Here is a 23,054-nt window from a genome sequence, read left to right as displayed (position 1 = left end):
AGGTAGAAACTATTTGCTAAACCTGAGTGCATATGTAAGAGGGACCTTTCTCTGGTCAAAGAGTGTTTTTTAAGAATGGGGAGAGGAGTTGGCCTAACGGCTAGGGTGCTCGACCTCGGACCTGGAGGAACTGGGTTCGAGTCTCGGTAACGACGCCAAAAACTCCTGTGATTCTGGGCAAATCACTTCATCTCCCCGTGCCTAAAATGAAAGTGTGTCCTCGTGTAACGTAACTGGAAAATGTGTAAAGCGCTCTGATACCTGATTTGGTTCGGGTCTGGTTCGCTCTATATAAAACTCAGCAAAAAAAAAAAAAAGAATGAGCTGCTGTGATAGAGAGGGAAATGAGCTGTGTAAGCCTAGTGTGAGTATGTACATTGTGTTAAAAACTGTACCAACCACCGAACCTTATCTTCTAGGGCTTAAAAGCATCCATGATCGTTTTCTATTGACCCTGTTTTGGCTCAACCGCTACCATTACCTCTTGGCACACCCTTGCGGCTCCCACAGAGGCCAGTGCCTCATACCCTGTGGCTGCAACGGTGAGTCTCCTCAGGACATGATGCACTTTTTAAGGTTTTGTAGTTTTTATGCTGTCCCTAGAAAGTTATTTATTATTCCCATTCTCAAAAAAGCGGGTTTTAAAAGGGTGAGACCAGCTCTTATCTTTTAATAACTGCTCTAATGACACTGTTTTGCATACGCTTAACTTTTTACGGGTCCTGTTAGACTCAGGTCAAGCTGCGATTAACTTCTGTACTGTAATTCATGAATTTTTATCTTGTGTTCTGACTAACTTGGACATATTATATTTTTTCAATCTGTAACTTGGAAGATGTTTTATCATTTTATGTATGACTTTTATGGTTTTCTTTTATAAAACCGAATAAAGTTTGTTGATAATAATCACTAGGGGATTCATTTACACGGTAGCATGGTATCCCTCACAATAACTCCAGGAGTCACAGTGCACACAATGTACATGCGTTGTTCCCCCTACTTCCAACCTTACATATACCCCTAATCACCTACCCAAACCTCCCCCTGATGATAGCAATGTGGTACTCCGTCAACCCGCAGACCATATTTTTGGCCCCTTTGAAACTGACCCATACAATAAAAAGGCTGCAGTTGTAAATACATATCAACTACCATTTGTTGTGTTTGAAACATTTTATTGAATAATAAAACCTAATAAACATAAGTTGATTATTAAAGCAAAACAAAACATCAGTTGCCATACACATAAGAGACAAAAGTAGTACATACAAATCAACATACTGTAACACAGCAAAGTTATGTCGAGCACAATGCCTAATTTCGGGCAATCTTTAAAGTTCAACAACAGAAAAGTTCATAAAGAACAGAAAAGGAAAGAAAGAAGGTGGGATACAGTGATTTCATTAATGTAATGCTTCCTACATATAGAAAAACAAATACTATTATTTACCTTAAGCAATAAAGTCCGCTCATTAAAATACTAAGAGAAAAATATTGAACAATGAACATTTCATGTGCAATTAGAATTCAATTTGAATATTTTAACCTCCTCAGCATTATTTGACTCATGATTACAACCTGAATGCTTTCTGGAAAGGAACCGCCTCATGGGGTTCAAAATCATAACTTTTGCAACAATAGGATTCAAATGATAAACTTAAATTTCATTTCAATTTATTGATTTAGACCTTTTTGCAGATCAACAATTTTATAGATATATACAAAATCCACACGTTTTTGCAAAATTGTCACCTAAACTTGAATTCAATCCACTTTCTGATTAAACAGTTCCCATTCCAGCAAGCATCACAGGACCACTTGTTGTTATCTTCCTAATTAGTGATAATGTTTCGGATGATTTTGAGGGAGGAGATTATCCCGGTCTGGCTAAAACTGTTTAATGGGATCTTAGAAGGTACATCTCCCCTGCCTGATTCTTGGAGTGATGCAGTTATTGCACTGATTTTAAAGCCAGGGAAGAACCCAACTCAATGTCAGTCATACCGCCCAATTTCTTTGCCAAATGTTGACTATAAAGTCTTTGCTGGAATTCTGAATGCCCGGCTTAGCAAAGTTGTTGGGCCAATAATTCACACGGATCAAAAGGGTTTCTTGCCAGGCCGGCAGATGTCCAATTTAATACATACCTTAATTGGGTCCATTGACTTGGCTTCGTCGCAGGGTCCCCCTCTATCAATCATTACTGTTGATGCAGCCAAGGCCTTTGACCGCGTGAACTGGCACCTTCTGGATAGGGTTCTTAAGGGCTTTGGTTTCACTGATAGTTTTAGGGAAGTGTTGAAAGAAATATATAAATCCCCTCAGGCCCAGATTCTGGTTAATGACAATCTCTCCCCGGTAGTTAAGATAGGGCATGGAACTAGGCAGGGCTGCCCGCTTTCCCCCATCTTTTTTGATTTATATATAGAGCCGCTAGCTCAGAGTATAAGGTTGAAACAGAAGATTGTCCCTTTTTAAATAAACGGGTTTGTACGAAAGTTAGCTCTGTATGCTGATGACCTGATTTTGCTATCATCCAATGTCAGCACTACACTTTCAGAGCTTGAAGCTGAAACCCAAACTTATGGAAGCCTGTCAGGTTATGAGATAAACAATGAGAAAACCGAGGTTATGGCCTGGAACATAACCGATCAGGAGGGGAATTTTGCTAAAGAACTTAGATACTTAGGAGTTATAATATCTTAGGACCCCGCCCTAATCCCCAAGATTAATCTAAATAGAGTTTCAAAAGAGGTCAATGTCCTAATAAAAAGATGGCAGAGCATCCCACTTTTTTATTGTATGGGCGAGTTAATCTCATCAAGATGTGTGTCCTGCCAAAATATGCTTATCTTTTTAACAACATTCCTTTAGAATTTGGAAAATCTGATATTCTTAAAATCCAGGGCAAGATATCTTCCTTTATCTGGGCAAGTATAGCGACTTGGTTATCCTGGAAGAAATTAAGGCGCAAACTCCAGCGAGGAGGGTGGCCCTACCAGACTTCCAGCTGAACTGTTGGGCTTATCAACTAAAGAACTGTAGAATGCTATTGCTCTCTCCGGACAGTTCGCTGATAGGCTGCATGTTTAAAGCCATGTTAGTAGGGGAAGAGGAGCTAGGGTTCATGTACAAGTTCGTCTCTCATAAATTCTTTTTAAAAATGTGTTTAAAGACTCTGCGTTTGGCGGCTAGGTTGTGATGGGACTGCCAAAATTGTTTAGGACTATCCTATTATAGTGATTGGGCGCCAGTTTGGGATTCTCCTGGTACACCGGAGTGTCTTTTGGACTCTCTTGCTTACCCACTAAAAGAGGCAGGAGTTGTATATTGGAGAGACATTGTACTGGGTGACAAATGACATTCCTGGAAATACTGGAACCATATTACTAACTGTACTTTGTCCAGGTTCAAGTTTTATCAGCTCTCTTCCTGCTGTAGGAAGCAAAGCTGGCAACTTATACAGGATAGCAGTATGGAAAGCGTACTACAGGATCTAGCAATGGTATGAACATCTTTTGGCAGCTACAGAAAGATGGATTAACCATACAAAATCTGGGAGAACTACTTGCCGAGCGATGAGTTGGAAAACTTTATGGCAAGTATCTCTAAATACTCTTTACCCACTGATTAAATCTGCTGCAGTGAGAAAAAAACACTTTTTTACACTCCATAGAATCTATTGGTCTCCCCTTAAGTTATCCAAGATAAAGGGAGGTGGAGAAGCCAGCTTTATGAGATGCGGCCTTCAGAATGCAGATGATGTCCATGTATCTGCGTCCTGTTTCAAGATACAAGAATTTTGGACAAATGTGGGTAAGACTATCTCTAGAGCCCTGGGTCGCATCGTGGAGGTAAGCCCAACTCTTATACTATTTGGTTTTACTCCTGCACTGGGAGGAGCTTCAGACCCGATAGGGCCCCAGCAAAAACTGGTGTTTTACTTAATTTTGCTGGCTAGGAGGGAGATTTGTAAAGCATGGCACCAGATGACATCTCCTACTTGGTATGCTTGGTGGAGTTCTGTTAGAACTAATAGGCTCAAGGCCACATTAATCTCCTCTATCCACAATGGATCTGATCTCTTCAGTTACTGCCGATACGGTCAACTCTGTACCGTTGTAGGGTCTAAACCCATGTTGAGCAGGATCCAGACAGTCCGTATTTTCAAAGAAGGTGGTGATCTCCTGATTCATGGCCTTTTCAGAAATGTTAGCAGGAAGTGGAAGGACTAATTTGGATCTGTAGTTCTTTACATCTGAGGGATCGAGGGAAAGAGTCTTTAGAAGTGGCAAAATAGATGCCTTTTTCCAAGCATCTGGAAAAAAGACGGGACTTGAGCACCACTGTAATAACAAAATGAGATGAGCAGAAATGGTAGATGAAACTGAATGGAGGGCAAGAATCTGCAGGGTCCAAATTTCATAGTGTTAATAAGATTAGAGACTTTCTCTTCAGAAAGTGGGAGGAATGTACACATTACTAGGAAATGGTAAGTTAGTTTATTCACCGTACATTACTCCACTGTATCTGTCCCTAAAGATTATCTGGTGTTATCTTAAAATTCAGGAATATTTTATGTGCTTTGGAAAAAAGAATTTGGTTAGTTCATCACAGCTTTTCGTCTGGGAGTTGCTACATTTTTATAACCAAAGGATGAAAGTGATTTAACTGTGTTGAACAATAGACTGTAACTCTTCCTCCAAATTTGCTATTGGTGCCTACATTTTCTTTTACATTTCTTGAGATCATAGGAGTACCATGGCGCGGAAGGCGCAGACAGATCGTTAGTCTTCAATCTAAAAGGCTCTACTTGACAAACTGTCTGGTAACAATGTGCAAGATGATTAGCCTTAAGTAGCTCAAGATTTTCACTGATCAGAAGTAGCTATCACTTCAGAAAAGGTTGAAGGCCCCTGTTGTAAACACTTAATATCCCCAAAATCAAATAATTTGAAAAATGCAAAAAAAAAAAAAAAAATACAGGAATGTGCTACAAAACAAAGAGTTTCCGTTTGGCCAGTCCTGTGAAAGGGGGCTCGTTTTTACACTTGCAATAATTGTCTAGGATAGATAGGACAGGCATGATGCAAATTGTGAAAGGGAGATGGGCACACATGTTACCTCCACTCTTTTCAAGTGGGAGTTCAAAAATATGGATCCAGCCCACAAGGTTCTGAGTTTCCCAGAAGTGTACTGAACCCCAGACCGACCGGAGCCTTGAAGCAGCAAGAATATATTGTAGTTACCAGGCAGCCCAAGAGCTCTAGAACAAGCAGAATATTCCCTCCAAGACTCCACACAAGAACAAAAGAAGTTAGAATAGCCTAGCCCTTTTCCATGTCACCCTACCCCACAGCGCTGCCACCAACCCACCACAATAGCCTAGAAAACCATAGCCTCTTTCCCCAAAACACTGCCATCATCCGTTCCCACAAAACACTGGCCTTTTCTGCTTGCCCTAAAGCTACTCTCCCAACACTGCAACCTACCCTCAAAACACTACAAGGCTACACTGTCTTCTTCTGCCATAACACTGCCCCGTATCCTGCCACCCCCACCCAAACTGACCCCTACCCTACCATTGTCCCTATTGCCAAACACTACCCTCAACATTGTACCCTGAAAACACTGGACCCCCAGCACCAAAACACTAGTGAGGGAAAGCTGGATGAGAAGGGGTGAGTGGGAGCCACCAAAGAAAGGCCAGAGGGCTCAACCGTTGTTTTTGTTAAAGCAGTGGACGGGGCACTGGCGCGTTTGGTGGGCCCCTTTAGAAAAATATTGGCCCACTGGGCCCGGTGTTCCACTACATTCAAATCTTGCCTTGTCCCAGGTCCCACCACATCCCCCATGGGAGGTGGACCCCTGCATTAATATACTGCCCCCACTCAGGGGCCACAATGCTGGTTTGCCCATGCCCCCTTCCATTTCCTTGCCTAGGGCACCCACAGCCCTGGGCAAGGATAAGGAAAACCGGCAAGCTGTAGGAGTGGAGGAGACAGATGCACACTGCTGCAGCATGCCAGTATAACCTACCTGATCTTCTTTTTGGTGCCCCGTTCTCCGATGTACATTCTGTTCTCTCTTCTGGCTGCAGAAGTGTCCAGGCTGCAGCCAGGAAGGTCCTCCGGTCAGGAGGCAGGTGGTGGAGTCCGAAGCCCTTCAGATGAATGCAAAACAGCAGGCAGGCCGGTAAGGAGTAAATAAACAAAGAACACATCACTTGCCTGCAGCTGAGACTCCTCCTTTTATTGGCCCATTGGCGAGCGCTGGGACAATGCAAGGACAAGGTAGCCTTCACTGGCATTTTTATGAAAAGTGCAGGCTTGTTACAAAACTGGAGATTTTTTTTGCACATCGCTATATCCTGGAGGGTCTGAATGACAATGCTCCCAAATATAATCATGCCCTGTGGAAAACAGTGGTCTAAACTCTGCAGGTGAACACAAGCTATTCAGGATAGATGTGTTGCAGCAAAGTTTGTAATATGGACACAGCCAATTGCTTTGGTCAGGCGATTGACATGAGTGTGGAACTTCGGTGCATTGCCTGGATTAGGTCTATATGCTTCTCTAAAGATACCCGAGTATCGTTAATGGACAAGCTATTCGATGGCTCTCACCTTTTAAGCAAGAAAGCAGACTAGGCCCTAGACAGATTCATTTGGTCTGTCTGCCTCCGCGACGCAATTTCATCACAAATATCGTCCCCTTTTGGCTACAGTTGGGTTTTTCAACACTCGCAGCGCCTGACCCTGCTGCAAACCCAGCAGGTCTCCCAGTTCTTTCATGGCCATGGCACACAAAGGCAACGTCCAGGACATCATGCCACTGCGTGACCTGCTTCTACAACTGGTGCAGCTGCAAAACCTGTTTGTGTCCTGCCAGACATTTACTTACCCTATTATAGGCAGTATCCAACATATTCTCCAGTGAATTAGATTATGCCAGTGGCAGACCCATCTCCCTATTCCACCCAGATTTAACAGTGGGGACGGATGTATCACGTCTGGGATGGGAAGGCCATACGGAAGACAGAGATTAGGGAATCCTCATCACCAGCAGAGACCCAACTCCACATCAAGCTGTTGGAGTTGCGAGCATTTCACTTGGCGGTGAAGATCTTCCTGCTCACCATCCAAGGAGGGCGGGTGCAGCTTCTCACAAACAAGGCAGTCAATGACAGTGGTCTCATCAGGAAATGTCACACAAACGTGTTTGACAGCGAGCCGATGATTCACTGGCTCCCGGGTACGCTTCTCCGAGATACAGAACAATCCTTACTGTGTTGAATTGAATATAGTGTGAGAAGCATATGTCCACGATAACTAGCTGGAATGGTTGAAACATTGACTAAACAGGGACTATTTCATATAAATTATGTCTTTTAAGAATCACCTTTGCTTAACTTGTATTGTACAAAAGCAATTTACAGCCCTGTTTTTGTGAACAAAATGTGGATCGGATTGTTTTATCATCATATCACTTTCATCTTGAGCACCGCACAGTCATCACTCAATGATTTATATATACCCTTGCTGCTGAGAATACAATAAAAATTTTTGGAAATGAAAAGGTCTCATCTGAATTCTAATCATGATAAAAATGGTGAATTAATATCTGACCAGGGCCTGCATATGGGATACAGACCAGTGAGATAATGAACTCATAGACCTCTGTAGTGGTTCACAGTGCGCATCGGAAGTGCTTCTATGCGTCTACGCTTGTTACTTCTGGAGCAGAAGGAGGTCGGCACTGAGCTGCATCATGTCTCCTATGCGTGCAGCAGGACTGCTTTAAAGTCTGAGGATCCAGTGTGGCGTGTGGGGAATATTCACACGGTAAGGAATCTGCAGGTAAAGGAGTTTCCACCAGAAAGAGCGTTATCGAAGGCAAGTAACTGGTTTGTTATGTTTTCCTGCTGTCGTATATTATCTCATTATGGGTGGTGAACTCTGCTCGCGCCGTTTTCCGTACTCCGCGGAGCTCGCATAGTTCCAAAAAACTCAGCTCCATGGAGCGTAGTGAGGTTTTTTTCTACGCTTGCGCTCTTCAACGTCATTTGCCGGGGCGGGGAAAATCCACCTCCTAATGAGATTTTCGGTGCTCGCCATAGTCTAGTTGGCGAGCAAAATCATCCTTCTGGGGCGATTTCTCAAAGCGGGTCGTCGGATTTCTGAATGCGAGTGGTCGCTGCAGGTCACAACCACTCGCGTTGAGAAAACTTCCTTCGCATTGACAAAGCTGCCGCCCGAGTAGAAGCAGCTGCACCCTCTTGCACTGCACATGGTGCCATTCGCGATTATTTTTTCAGGGCGGGACAAACACCAGGTGATCAAAATCACCACAAACGGCATGACCCTTACGCACTCCGCTGCTCGCGGAACTCCGCGTAGACCGCCAGAGTATTTTTGTCACTGTGCGTAGTTCCTCATTGAGGAACTCCGCATAGGCTTAATCTTATCATGAAAATATAGATTACAGTCATATGTTAAGAAACAAGGGTGAGTAGAAACCTTTTGGGTGGAGTAAAATTTAAGACATTATTATTGTGATTTTTTTGGCAATTATTTGATTTTTGCAAGCACTAACACTTCTCTGTGTAAAGTAAAGACCTTGAGAGTTTTGCAACTTTCAGATACTCAAATTGTGGATTCTGTTGCAATTAAAAATATTTCCTGGCCTGAAATTCTTTGGAGGTTGCATGTGGGCAGCCTAAGTTATCCTGCAAGAGTTACTTGATGAATCGTATTGCAACTAAAATATGTGCTCTCTTATGTAAAGTCAGGTTGTTAGAAGCTTTTCTGCAACTCAAGATACGACTTACTTTTCACCTCACGTTGATGCATTTCTCATGTTTAGTGAGATCTCCTTTCTGAGTAAAACGTTTCTGGCTTTCTCCACCTGTATAAGGCTTTAGTACAGTGTGAAGTCTCCAATGTGAAATGACATTGTATTCAAGACTAAACTTTATCTGACATTCAGAACACACATAAGGCTTTTTTCTCCTGTGTGAGTTCGCTCATGACAAGTGAGAAGTAATTTGTAACCAAAACTTTGTTTGCATTTCGAGCACTCATAAGGTTTTTAACCAGAGTGGGACCTCTCATGAAGCATAACACTGTCTTTCAGATTCAAGCTTTTATGGCATAAGGATTTTCTCCAGTGTGGAGTTTCTCTTGGTGAGATAGCGTTTTTTTCTGCAGCTTTTCTGGCATTCAGAGCACTCATAGGGTTTTCATCAGTATGGAGTCGCTTATGGTTAGTGAGGCTGTGCCTATCAAACTGGAATTTCTGGCATTCACAGCATTGGTAATGGTTTTCCCTGTGTGCGTCTGCTCATGTAGAGTGAGACTTGAGTTTAAAATTGATGCTTTTCTGGCATTTGGAGAACAAAATTATTTTGATGGTGTGTTTTTTTTTATAGCGCTTGTAACCATCTCTACCTCTGAATCTTTTCTGACATTTAGAGCACTGATATTTTTTTTTCTCCAGTGTGGATTCTCACATGTCTAGTGAGATGAGATTTAATGGTGAAACATTTTTGGCATTCGGAGCACTGATAAGGTTTTTCCCCAGTGTGGGTTCTTATATGATGAGTGAGACTGTGTTGGAAACTGAAAGATTTCTGGCATTCAGAGCACTGATAAGGTTTTTCCCCAGTGTGGGTTCTTATATGCTGAGTGAGATTCCTTTTTTCAATGAAACATTTGTGGCATTCAGAGCACTTATAAGGTTTATCCCCAGTGTGGGTTCTTATATGCTGAGTGAGACTCCTTTTTTTAATGAAACATTTGTGGCATTCAGAGCACTTATAAAGTTTATCCCCAGAGTGGCTTCTTATATGCTGAGTGAGATTGCCTTTGTGACTGAAACATTTGTGGCATTCAGAGCACTGATAAGGTTTTTCCCCAGTGTGGGTTCTTATATGTGAAGTGAGATAGTCTTTTTTACTGAAACATTTGTCGCATTCAGTGCACTGATAAGGTTTTTCCCCAGTGTGGGTTATTGCATGTCGAGAAAGACTTTGTTTGTTTCTGAAACATTTCTGGCATTCAGAGCACTGATATGGTTTTTCCCCAGTGTGGGTTCTTATATGATGAGTGAGACTCTTTTTGTAAATGAAAGATTTCTGGCATTCAGAGCACTGATAAGGTTTTTCCCCAGTGTGGGTTCTTATATGCTGAATGAGACCTGTTTTATGAATGAAACATATCTGGCATTCAGAGCACTGATAAGCTTTTCCCCCAGAGTGGGTTCTTATATGATGATTGAGACTGTTTTTATGACTGAAACATATCTGGCATTCAGAGCACTGATAAGGTTTTTCCCCAGTGTGGGTTCTTATATGATGATTGAGACTGTTTTTAAGACTGAAACATTTGTGGCATTCAGTGCACTGATAAGGTTTTTCCCCAGTGTGGATTATTGCATGTTGAGAAAGACTTTGTTTGTATCTGAAACATTGCTGGCATTCAGAGCACTGATAAGGTTTTTCCCCAGTGTGGATCATTGCATGTTGAGAAAGACTTTGTTTGTCTCTGAAACATTTCTGGCATTCAGAGCACTGATAAGGTTTTTCCCCAGTGTGGGTTATTGCATGTCGAGAAAGACTGTCTTTGTAACAAAACCTTGCCTGGCATTCAGAGCACTGATATGGTTTTTCCCCAGTGTGGATTCTTCTATGCTGAGTGAGATTGTATTTGTAAATGAAAGATTTCTGGCATTCAGAGCACTGATAAGGTTTTTCCCCATTGTGGGTTCTTCTATGCTCAGTGAGATTGTTTTTGCAAATGAAAGATTTCTGGCATTCAGAGCACTGATAAGGTTTTTCCCCAGTGTGGGTTCTTATATGCTGAGTGAGGCTTTTTTTTGTAATGAAACATATCTGGCATTCAGAGCACTTATAAGGTTTTTCCCCAGTGTGGGTTCTTATATGATGATTGAGATGATTTTTTTGACTGAAACATTTCTGGCATTCAGAGCACTGATAAGGTTTTTCCCCAGAGTGGACTTTCATATGTGCAGTGAGATAAGATTTACGCTTGAAACTTTTTTGGCATACATTGCACTGAGAGTGGTTTCCCCCAGTATGCATTCTGTCAAATTCTGTGAGATATGATTTATGGCTGTATCTTTTTTGGCGCAAGCTACTTTTTTCCCCAACTTCGGTTATTTTGCCTCGATTGAGGCGGGTTTGAACACTGAATTTGCTCTCAGTCCGTGTTTTTATAAGGTGTATTCCTAGAGTTAATATCTCTACATTTAGTTTTCTCTTGCTTATATACCACGGTAAGAGTGAACCTGATTTTAGAGTCGGGCTTGTTTAGATAATGTTCAGCATTTATCTCTAAAAGAAATTGTGAGTAATCTTTTTAACACTTGAATTGAGCAAACACCTGTTGAAATTGTTCTAGCAGATAATAGTCTTTAGGTAATAGCCTCTCTGGCAGCAAATTATTCTGTGACTGAAGTTTTTCTCCAATCTATTTATATAGGTTCTTTGCAATGCAGTAATAAGGTGTTGGTCTGAAATTTAATGACTGAACTGATAAGTACCTTTTTGCACTGGTGTAATGGCAGTAACTGAGAGAGTTAGAATGTGCACAGTACTATTGTGGCTCACCAGTCGCAGAACATCAGTTCCTTTTACCCTTTCTATGTTTGGTGTAAGGTTAAGGTTTGTAGTTCTGAAGACGAGGATTTATTTACATTACCTATAGTGCAACGGTGCTCATGTAATCCATTTTTATATTTAACAGTTTTACATATCACTCATGCACAACAAATAATGTTGAGGCGATTTACATAGAATTACAGAACAGTACACAATAAAAAGGAAACATTCTGAGATGGTCATGAACACAATAAAGTGGTGAATTTTTAAGGTTTTCGCAAGAGTGAGCAGAGTGGGTAGAGGTGATATATCTCGAGGCAGATAGTCTCAAACTTGCGTAAATGGTTAAAAACGGTTGTTGAACAAAGGTGATTTTCCAATCTTTAGCTTGTTAACGTGTCAGCTTCGGAGTCTTCTTTCAGCGTCTTTTCTTTGATGGTATGCAGAAGATACCTTTTGTTATAACTTTCTTTTATGCAGTGTGTGCTTCCTCTCTGGAATTACATGATGCTTTAGATGAACGTTATTCTGTCATGCTGAGGCAATTTGTCTTTCTGGTAATATTTCAGATGAGGATGCTGAAGTGGTCTTTCTACATTATTTCTGATGCTGTGTGCACAGATATGGCTTTGCTCTGGGTTAATGAAATACAAAATTAGAGACTTCACTTACAGGTATTGTACTTTCCTCGCTGGATTTCCTTCAGTTTTTCAAAATAATCCTTCTTATGGCACTGACATTCAGTTGCTTAGTGCTAAATCTTGCTTTCTTCGTCCGTAATTTCAATTACCTATAGTATTAAAATTAAATAGTTAATACATGTACATTTCCAAAAATATAATTTACAAGCCAAAGCAATGCAGAATTTTGAAAATGTTGAGCTGTTTTTCAGACACAGCAGAGTGTAGAATGGTAGCATGAGAGTACTTGGATGTAGGAGTGTAGAATTTTCAACATTTTATTAAGCTCACAAAGGATACATGTACCCTATGGACTTGTAACATTGAATCCCAAAGGCAGATATTAAAGTCATATGGACTGGCACCAAGCAGATATTTAAGATAGAATACTATTAAATAATTTGTAATGTAGATTTCTGGGACGGGAATTACTCGTCCACCGACAACAGGTGTTTTCCCCTGCCCTGAGTGACCACCTACTTGTATCTGGCATCCTGACTTGAGTTTTGGCCTCTGCCGCAAGCAAATCTATTGTGTGCAGCGAGGACTATGCCTAGACCAATCCCTCAACTATGGTCCAGAGTGTGAATCAAGGGCAATGAAATTAAGGCGTACTTTCATGTGTTCATTTTATTCCACCTGATTATCAGTTGTTAGGTTTTTCTGCACCTGGACTTACTGGGTGCTTTTCTGCACAATTTTTTTCCAGACAGAAAAATTAGATTGCAAAGACGCATAAGACTCTGGGTGCAGCAGAAGCAGCCAAGACTTATGCTGTCGTTTTTACAAACTGGGGGAAGCACACAATTCTTCCCTCTGTTGGTGTTCAAAGTCGTTGTCGGCCTGTGATTCGGCATTGAGTGCAGAGCGTACCGAGTAGAGCTGAGGGGCCGAGCCGAGCAGGAGTTGATGAGCAAGCGGAGCCTGGGACGACTGCCCGGGATTGTTTTGTGACCAGTTCCCGCTCTCGAAAGTTTCTCCCCATCACCCGCGTCCTGTTATACGGGCGCTTTAAGTTCTACAGATCTGCTGTGGGGGCAGGAACGGCCGCTGCCAGCGCCGCGGTGCTAAGGCGCTGCTAGTGCTGCTCGTGCGGCGGCCGCGGCAGGGGTCAAAGGAACCTTGGCCTGTGGTGCTGCTGGTGCGGCGGCTGCAGCAGGGCACAGAGGAGAACAGAGGAGCACAGAGGGCACAGAGGAGCCTTTGCCTGCCATCTGATTTGACGTATTTACTAAGCATTGAGCAGAGCAGAGCTGAGCCGAGGAGTTGAGGGAAGTGCCTACATTTGCCATCTGTAGTGGGACTGGCTCTGGATCCTGCTCTTGCTCCTAAACAATTGCCAGCATTCTCCCTTGTACTCTTGTCAGCGATGAATAGCAACGAACAAGCATTGAACAGTGAGTGGTGAGTGACAAGTGGCAAGAGGTATGTGTCGGGTAGCTAAGGTTGATCGGTCCGTAAGTCGCTGAGCCATTGGAGTCTGTAATAAGTCTGCAATACAAAATCTGAGAAATTATGCAAAGGGGAAAGTGACAATAGACTTTGACCCTCTTGAAGCACCCCTCGACCGCTCGACCCCTGAATTACTCTGGATGCCTAGACTACAGCCCTACCCGGAGCCCGGATATTAATGAACCGGCTAATTAATTAATTAACCATGTCAACAGCGACCGAGACATCCAACAGCACCAGAGCCTGAGGAGTATCCATGACAGCCTTCTCTCGCAGGGAGTCCAATACCGCCAGTATTATGGTCTCCGTTGAGTGGGCAGGCCGAAACCCAGATTAGTGTGAGTCGAGATAGTTGGATTGTTAAATAAAATTGGACAGGCACTTCACCACATGAGCCTCCAGTACCTTTACCAGGTACGGGAGCAAGGAAATTGGGCAGTAATTCAACAGGATCTGGGAGTCTGCCCCTGATGTCTTCAGAAGGGGAACCACAACTGCCTCTTTAAAGGCCTTAGGGACACAACCCTAAAATAGGGACTCCTTCAGAAGAGAGAGGGCTGGACCCGGGAGGCCGGTGAAGGCTTCTTTTAGGACGTGTGGTGGGCAGTAGTCCGTAGGGGATCCAGATTTTACTTTAGACAAAAGGTCCTGGAACACTTGTGTACAGTAGTTCTCTGCTGGTCGTCAGGAACTGAAGTTCAGGGATTGAAGTTCAGGGACTGGGGATGCCACCTAAAAAATAGATTTAGGGGCGATACAAGGGAGTTAGTGTCCAATGGGCCCTTTGCCTGGGGTGTCTATGCCCTCTAATATGCTCACCTTCTGTGAGAGGAGGATACAGTCCTAGCCCTAACTGGATAAGTCCCATCATCTTCAAGATGGTGAGCACTGAAAAGTGTACTTAACCTAGCCTCCAGCACCCGAGGGGTGGAGTTGGCAGAGGGGGCACATCTCCTCTCCTATCAAAGGTTTCCCACCTGTCCTGCCGTCAAAAAGGGAGTGAGGACAAGATGGAGGCAAGCTCCTTCGAACAGGAGAGGCTGGGGTTGCATTAGAAAGGAGGCAAAACCTTTGAAGCTCCCCACCACGATGGCTCTTTCTGTCCAGGGGAGACGTGAACACCTCCACCTAGGAAAGGCATTGTTCTCAGTCTCAGAGTGCGCAGGCACTCTCCCCTGAGGTCAGAACACACTCTGGTGGTAACAGGCTGGCTCGGGCCAGTCAATGACCAGACTAAGGATTGGTAGGTTTCAGGGGATCCCCCAAGGGGCACTTTGTGTGTAATCTATGTATATAAAAACAAAAATATGTCTGTCTGTCTGTCTGTTTGTCCTTTATGCATTACTACACCATTCATCCGATCGCCATGAAACTTTGGGAAGTTGTTGAGTACACTCCAGCAAAGGTTTCGAGCATAAAACATTATTAAATATCGGCCCCCCAGGGCCCTCATAAAATTTTAAATATCGGCCCCCCAGGGCCCTCATAATCCTTCGAATACTGAATGTTTCCATTTACGGAATACCAGGCGAAGCGACAACGTATAAGTTCATCGATACTGTGATGAATCAAGACGAAGTTGTCAATTACCCAACGTAATTCTTGAATTCACTGGATTTGTCAGGTATGCCACCGCACATTTTAACACTGAAAATTGGCGTGCCGATCATTCTTCTCCGAAACATCAATCCACCACGACTTTGCATTGGTACAAGACTTTCGGTGAAAAAGATGATGAATAATGGCAACAAAGCTACAATTTTGAATGGGAAATTCAAGGGGGAAGATGTACTGTTACCATGTATTCCAATGATCCCAACAGATATGCCCTTTGAATTCAAACGTTTACAGTTTCCGGTGCGACTCGCTTTTGCAATGATCATCAACAAAGCACAAGGACAATCGCTGCAAGTGTGTGGACTAGATTTGGAGAATCCGTGCTTCTCACATGGACAACTGTATGTGGCCAGCTCACGCGTCGGAAAACCTTCTGATTTATTCGTGTACGCACCAGATGGAAAAACAAAACAATATCGTGTATCCACAAGCACTCGAATAAATAAATAGAATTAAAACGACACTTTGAAATGTTTTCCATATTAAAATAAAAAAGTTTAAAAAAAGACAATGTAAATTGAATGTTATCATAACCAGTTTCCTTGAATTTCCTTTCTTCTGAGATCCCAGCAACGCGCGACGGGTAAGCTAGTTTTTAATAAAATCAACACTGGAATCAGCGCAAGTGTATTATGTTGAGATGCTTGGTGCCAAGCATCACATATTTCAGTGAAGCCATCATGGAGCTGCGAACTCATACTGACGAGTGTCCAGCCTATGTACTTACTATGACTTCCCTGGTCACTTACAATATCCAGGAATCGACTAGGATATTGCAGGAGCATCAGGGGCATCTCATGCAGATATGCCCTCGCAGGGGGGAGAGAATGTGGCGCAGCAGCCAGAGCTACCGACTCGGGAACTGGGGATCCGGGTTCAAGTCTCTGCTTCAGCACAACATCCTGTGATTCTGGGCAAATCACTGTATCTCCCCGTGCCCATAGACGTCTGTAAACCCTCACAGGTGATGAGCCGCACAATATAGATCTGCGAACTTCAAATTTAACTCACTGCCTCATATATGGGTAAGACACCCCTCAAGCAGTGTTCCTGGGTATGGCACACAGGGATGTGTGCCAGGTCGGTTCTTCAGTTTTGTCTGCACCAAGACACTCAGGCTGCTGTGCCAGTGTGCATGTGCTAGGTGAGGGATCCCTTTGGGTGGCATAATTTGTGCTGCAGCCCTTAGGGACCCTCTTTAACCACAAGGCACTTAGTACAAGGGGTACTTTTTACTAGGAACTTATATGTGAGCTAAAGGGGTGCCAATTGTGGAAATCACGGGTACAGTTTAAGGAAGGAGATCTCACACAGGAGGCCTGGTTGGCAGGGACTCTGTGCACTTCCAGTCGAAACCAAAATATTTTCCAGGCAAAAAGTGGGGGCTAACAATGTCCAAAAGAGGCATGTGTATTGATGACACCCTCTCCCCACAAATGAAAGAGGATGAGACTAACCTTCCTCTACAGAGTCTTCATCGTCCTCTTAGTCTGCAGCTACCATGTGACATATTGGTAGTTGGATGAACAGTAACTACCTCAATTTTAGCCCAGACAAAACTGAAAGGATCCTAATTGGTGGGCCCTGGAACTCTAATTAGTGGCCAACTGAGTTGGGACCCACCCCTACCATCTAGATCAACTAAAAGCCTTGGCATCACAATTGACTGCGATCTGTCTGTGAAATCCCAGATTGGGAGGGTGGTCTCTACCTGCTTTTTTTCGCTCCGGAAGATCGGGAAGATGAACATAAGTTATTTACCTGTAAATTGTGGTTCTCCAGTATTGGTATCTTTGATAGATTCACATGCTTGAATCATTCCCCGTCGTCGAAGTGGGATTCCCACAGGACATAGAATAGCAATATAGCAATAGCATAGCGAAAGCATAGCTAAAAGAGCAATAGGAAGTATTGTAACATAGAAGTTAATAGGAAAAAACTTGTCACTTTAAAAACTTGTCCACGTCATTAGATATGGTCCAGACTCCAGCCAATCAGGCGACAGCACCCTCTGGAGCCTTCTCCTCAGAGACTCAGGCTCTCAGATTTTCGAGCACAAGTGTGGCATAAGAGCCAAGGAGAAGAGGGGAGCCTCTGAGGGGAGGATGGTGGATCGCATGTGAATCTATGAAAGATACCATTTACTGGAGAAGCACAGTTTTCAGGTTAGTAACTTATGTTCTTCTCCTGTATTGGGGTATCTTTCATAGAGTCACATGCTTGAATCAGAGTAGATAGCAGTAATTCGAGAATTGTGCATGGTAAACCATAAGTAAATCATAAACAGAGTACGAGAGAATACATATACGTATATTACAGTATAGCAGTAACATGGGCACACCTGCATAAGCAGAAATATATACCTTGTGTGCAGGAGGAGAAGCTGTTCACGGTGCCCCTGGCAGGTGGCACCCATTTTTACCAACATTAGTGCACTTAGTACTGTTCAAAAGTTAGAGGAATGTGAAGGACATGTGTAGACTTGGTATTTTTTTTTCTTACTAAAGGAGAAAGTTCTACCTGATTCTTTATCTAAAGATGTGATGAGGATGTCCTCGAGGCATGCCTTGTTTTGGAAACCTGCTAGTGTACACCATCTTCCCATCCTAGCGCAGCGCAAAGATACTAACGCCATACTTACCATGCCCTGGAAGGGAGGTGCAACGGAGCGCACTGTACAATCGGATAGTTCTTGGTTCGGAATTAAACACGGGATAAATGGTATCCATCACAGATTTTCAATTTCCAAACGGGGGATAAAATCTGCGTGTCCTGATAATTGCTCGATATTGTCAATAGTTTAAATCCAGCAAGCCTTAACTGCTCAAATGTATCATATTGAGGTAAACTTATTCGCGCCCGGGTGCACCCGCTAATTACCGAGTGCGGCAAACTCCTATTCACTTGAATTGCGGCCCCAGTCTCAAACGTGTGTGTGCAGGACTGAGTTACAAGGGCACCCATAAACGATGCCCTGCTGGTAGGCTGTAATGTCAGCTGCGAGATAGCGCTAGTATTTCCTGCTTTCAATTGCGCTGAAGAGCGCCTCGTGCATACAGTGTGCTGGAAGGCGCTGTCTTCGATGCCTGACTGCCCCATATGTGAACTTGTGCGCTCAGACCGAAAACAGTGGAAGGAGAGCACTGGTGATGAATACATGTGCCGCAGAGCGGGCCTTTGTGGTGCATTTAATCCCTCAGCTGCAAACTGTGTGCAGCCAATTTGCTTTGTTTTGAGTGAGGGCGGCCGACTGAAGCCCCTGGATTAGCAGATGCCGCTCTCAGAAGAGTGGGCACCCTGTGTTGGCTTTGCTTGGAGCTTGCTCGCCGTGTGTGAGCATCACGCTGCACACCCACCTCCCAGCACCCAAGACTCCAGCGCACTCGTCCCCTTGCCAGTTTGTTGCTCCTTGGCAGAGCCATTTATCCTTGCAATGCCAAGTACTACCTAATATGTATGGATATATCTATATCTCCATGAAAGTGGAAGATGTGTGCTGTGCAGATGCTGGTTAATGTGTCTCATTTGATATTTTTACTCCAACCCAGGATAAATAACAGAAAATACTTTATTTGCTATTTTGCGGGGCCTTTTGTAATTATAAGTGTGGTCTTAAGATCACTTAGTGTGTGCACGCGACCCATTCAGAACGGGAATGTGAAGCTTGCCACTGTGAAGTGCACCAATTATTAGCACTCCCCACAGAGAGGGCTTGAATCATACACTCTAAGCAAATAAAGTCTGCCTGTACAGTCTGCACGAGCGGGGCCGCTTCACTCGTTTGCTTCATTCTGCCGTGCAGCGTGTTTTAAATCTGTTTTCTAGTTTTGTCCTTCACTCTTGATTCCTTGAGGATAGCCTGCACATTGGTTGAGGGTCCAGGTATACTGTCACGGGATCACACATCATAAACAGTGTTTTTTCCCAACATACGGACTTTGACTTTTTTGCCTGTTAACTCCAATGGCCCAGCTTTATGTATAACAAATACACACAACGAGCACAACATGTGACCGTTATTGCATTTCTCGCCTCATCCGACAATCAAGGTGCCCGTTCTAGTTCTCATAGACTTGGCACGTACGTGTCTGACTGCATCCGGTACAGAACGCGTTCCCGGTAGTGTGTGGACTTCAGAGCATACTCGCTGAAGGTAAAAATATAATAGGTTTCTGATCTGGCACTTCATAGACTTGTTTGCTCTTTGTAATCTCCTCTGTCGCTTATCTCTCTTCCTCCTCGTTCTCTCGCTCTTTCGTTCCCTCCCCATTTACTTCTCCCCCCTGAGCCCCCTCTCTGTCTCCTTCTCGCGGCCTCTCTTTTCTTTGGCTTGCTGTCCATTTGATTCTTTCCCTCCTCTCGTTTTCTCTCTAACCCCTCTATTTTCCTTCTATTTCTCACCCCCCCCTGTTATTTTCATTGTTTTGAGCTCCGTGTTGTCGCTGACATGTGCCACAGGTGCCAGTGCTCATCGGTTGTTCATTGTACAGCCGGCCCGAGTGCCAGAGTGCAAAGTTAGTGTTGTGTGATACTAGTCATGGGACGCGACTCTCATGCTGATGGCTATGGGGATCAGTGGCGGTGCTGTGTATTGTCGACTCCACTGCCTCTTGCTGTGACGGTGTCTGCACGTACCTTCATACAGGGAGCATCGCAACGTGCGTGTACGCCTGAGGCGCACTGGACATGTCCTCACGCACCTTCATGCAAACTACACATTGAAAACACAGTACTTTGCTTCAGGCACAAGTTGCCTACATTGCTATTTGCACCATCTCAGTCCCTCAGCCTTCTAAAGTTGATATATTGAAAACACCACACTTTTAACTAAAACATTATGGTCTTTGTATCGATTTAATCCACAATTAAAATCTCTCCAATTGTTGGGTACATCAAACACTCCCTTTTCTTCTTAGGCACAGGTTGGGTCACATAGCTTAACAAGCATTTTTGTGCCTTCTTCTCCTCTGATTGTACTCGTTTTTCGTGCCTTCTGCTCCCCTGATTGCACTCGTTTTTCTTGCCTTCTGCTCCCCTGATTGCCCTAGTTTTCTTGCCTTCTGCTTCCCTGATTCTACTCGTTTTTTCTTGCCTTCGGCTCCCCCACTCCATCCATCCATCCATCCATCCCCCCACTTCATCCATCCCCCCACTCCATTCATCCATCCCCCCCACTCCATCCATCCATCATTCCACTCCATCCATCCATCCCCCCCACTCCATCCATCCATCCCCCCACTCCATCCATCCCCCCCACTCCATCCATCCATCCCCCCACTCCATCCATCCATCCCCCCACTCCATCCATCCATCCCCCCACTCCATCCATCCATCCCACTCCATCCATCCATCTCCCCACTCCATCAATCCATCCATCCATTCCCCACACTCCATCCATCCATCCCCCCACTCCAATCATCCCCCCACTCCATTCATCCACCCCCCACTCCATCATCCATCCATCCCACTCCATCCATCCATCCATCCATCCATCCATCCCACTCCATCCATCCATCCATCTAGCCACCCCACTCCATCCATCCCCCCCACTCCATCCATCCCCCCACTCCATCCATCCATCCCCCCACTCCATCCATCCCCCCACTCCATCCATCCATCCCACCACTCCATCCATCCATCCCACCACTCCATCCATCCATCCCACCACTCCATCCATCCATCCCACCACTCTATCCATCCATCTCACTCCATCCATCCATCCCCCCACTCCATCCATCCCCCACTCCATACATACATCCATCCATCCATCCCCCCACTCCATCCATCCATCCCCCCACTCCATCCATCCATCCCCCCACTCCATCCATCCATCCATCCATCCATCCATCCATCCATCCATCCATCCATCCATCCCACTCCATCCATCCCACTCCATCCATCCCACTCCATCCATCCCACTCCATCCATCCATTCCCCCCACTCCATCCATCCATCCATCCATCCATCCATCCATCCATCCATCCATAGTGGAGGAGTGTGGCTTAATGGTTAGAGCGGCAGACCTTGATGCAGAGTTCTGGCCAGGGACCAGGGTTCGATTCCCGCCTCGGCGGGTCTCGGGCTCAATTTCCTCGGACCTGTCAATTCTCGCCTCAGTGCCTATTCTAATCACGGGCCCCACGCTGCAACTCTGGGCAATAGCTTGCTTAGCCTCCACACCGGCCCCAACAGCGCTAAGGATGCCTGGCTTCACCCTGAGAGTGCCCAGGAGTGGACAATTCACAGGGAAAGCCAGGAGGGGTTCCACAGCGGTATGAGTATCAGCGCCAGGATACCGCATAGGCGACACCGCAAGGTGACTGTCTGGTGACAGTGCGCTCTATAAGTACCTTGACATTTACATCCATCCCCCCACAGCATCACTCAGCACCACCACAGCATCACTCAGCACCACCACAGCACCACTCAGTACCACCACAGCAACACTCAGCACCACGACAGCACCACTCAGCACCACAACAGCACCACTCAGCACCACAACAGTACCACTCAGCACCACAACAGCACCACTCAGCACCACCACAGCACCACCACAGCACCACTCAGCACCACCACAGCACCACTCAGCACCACCACAGCACCACTCAGCACCACCACAGCATCACTCAGCGCAACCACAGCATCACTCAGCACCACCACAGCACCACTCAGCACCACCACAGCATCACTCAGCACCACCACAGCATTACTCAGCACCACCACAGCACCACTCAGCACCACTCAGCACCACCACCACAGCACCACTCAGCACCACCACCACAGCACCACTGAGCACCACCACCACAGCACCACTCAGCACCACCACAGCACCACCACAGCACAATCACAGCACCATCACAGCATCACCACAGCATCCATCACTCAGCACCACTCAGCACCACCACAGCACCACTCAGCACCACCACAGCACCACTCAGCACCACCACAGCACCACCACAGCATCACTCAGCACCACTACAGCACCATCATTATGTATATCAGTGCAACCACAGCACCACTCAGCGCAACCACAGCACCACTCAGCGCAACCACAGCACCACTCAGCGCAACCACAGCACCACTCAGCGCAACCACAGCACCACTCAGCGCAACCACAGCATCACTCAGCGCAACCACAGCATCACTCAGCGCAACCACAGCCTCACTCAGCGCAACCACAGCATCACTCAGCGCAACCACAGCATCACTCAGTGCAACCACAGCACCACAACAGCATCACTGGTTCAAATATGTTCTCTCAATGTTTCAAGCTTTATTACAAATGTCACAAAAAAATTTAATATTTCACTTCTGTTCTTGGATTTTCGTCACACTAAAATACACTGAACATAATCTTCACAAAAGTTATTTACAAAAGTTTGAGCTATTGCCATTATAAATTACAATCACTTGTATTTAAGTAATAATTATTTAAAAAAATTAAAAGCCATTGTTATTTGTAATATCAATACATCTAAGTCACGTAAATACAAAACATGTTGCATTACAAATGCTATAGGTGTCACATTTGTGAAAGTTATAACTATTGGCATTGTAAATGACAAAGCTATTAATTTACCTAGTTTCAAAAACAACACATAAATAAAAAAATTGTCATTTACAAGACCAATAGCTCAAACTTTCCTAATGCGAGACCTATTGCATTGCAAATGCTTGTTCTTGATT

The 23,054-nt window shown here is 44.6% G+C and overlaps 1 protein-coding gene across 1 annotated transcript; it reads right to left on the bottom strand.

The window, feature by feature from the left end:
* Positions 1 to 1,154: 1,154 nt before the first annotated feature.
* Positions 1,155 to 11,022, bottom strand: LOC144805569 (uncharacterized). The gene has a single exon (XM_078672093.1). The coding sequence runs from the start codon at positions 11,020 to 11,022 to the stop codon at positions 9,469 to 9,471; it is 1,554 nt and encodes a 517-aa protein (XP_078528219.1). The 3' UTR covers positions 1,155 to 9,468.
* Positions 11,023 to 23,054: the final 12,032 nt, after the last annotated feature.

This window comes from Lissotriton helveticus (genome assembly GCF_964261635.1).
Source record: "Lissotriton helveticus chromosome 1_1 unlocalized genomic scaffold, aLisHel1.1 SUPER_1_unloc_15, whole genome shotgun sequence".
NCBI lineage: Eukaryota > Metazoa > Chordata > Amphibia > Caudata > Salamandridae > Lissotriton > Lissotriton helveticus.
The sequence above is the reverse complement of the archived record's forward strand: the minus strand, read 5'-3'. Positions and strand labels throughout refer to the sequence as shown.

What these genes read in the sequence shown, in the direction of transcription:
- LOC144805569 (XM_078672093.1), bottom strand. Translation starts at nt 11,022, where the DNA reads ATGAAAGTCCACTCTGGGGAAAAACCTTATCAGTGCTCTGAATGCCAG.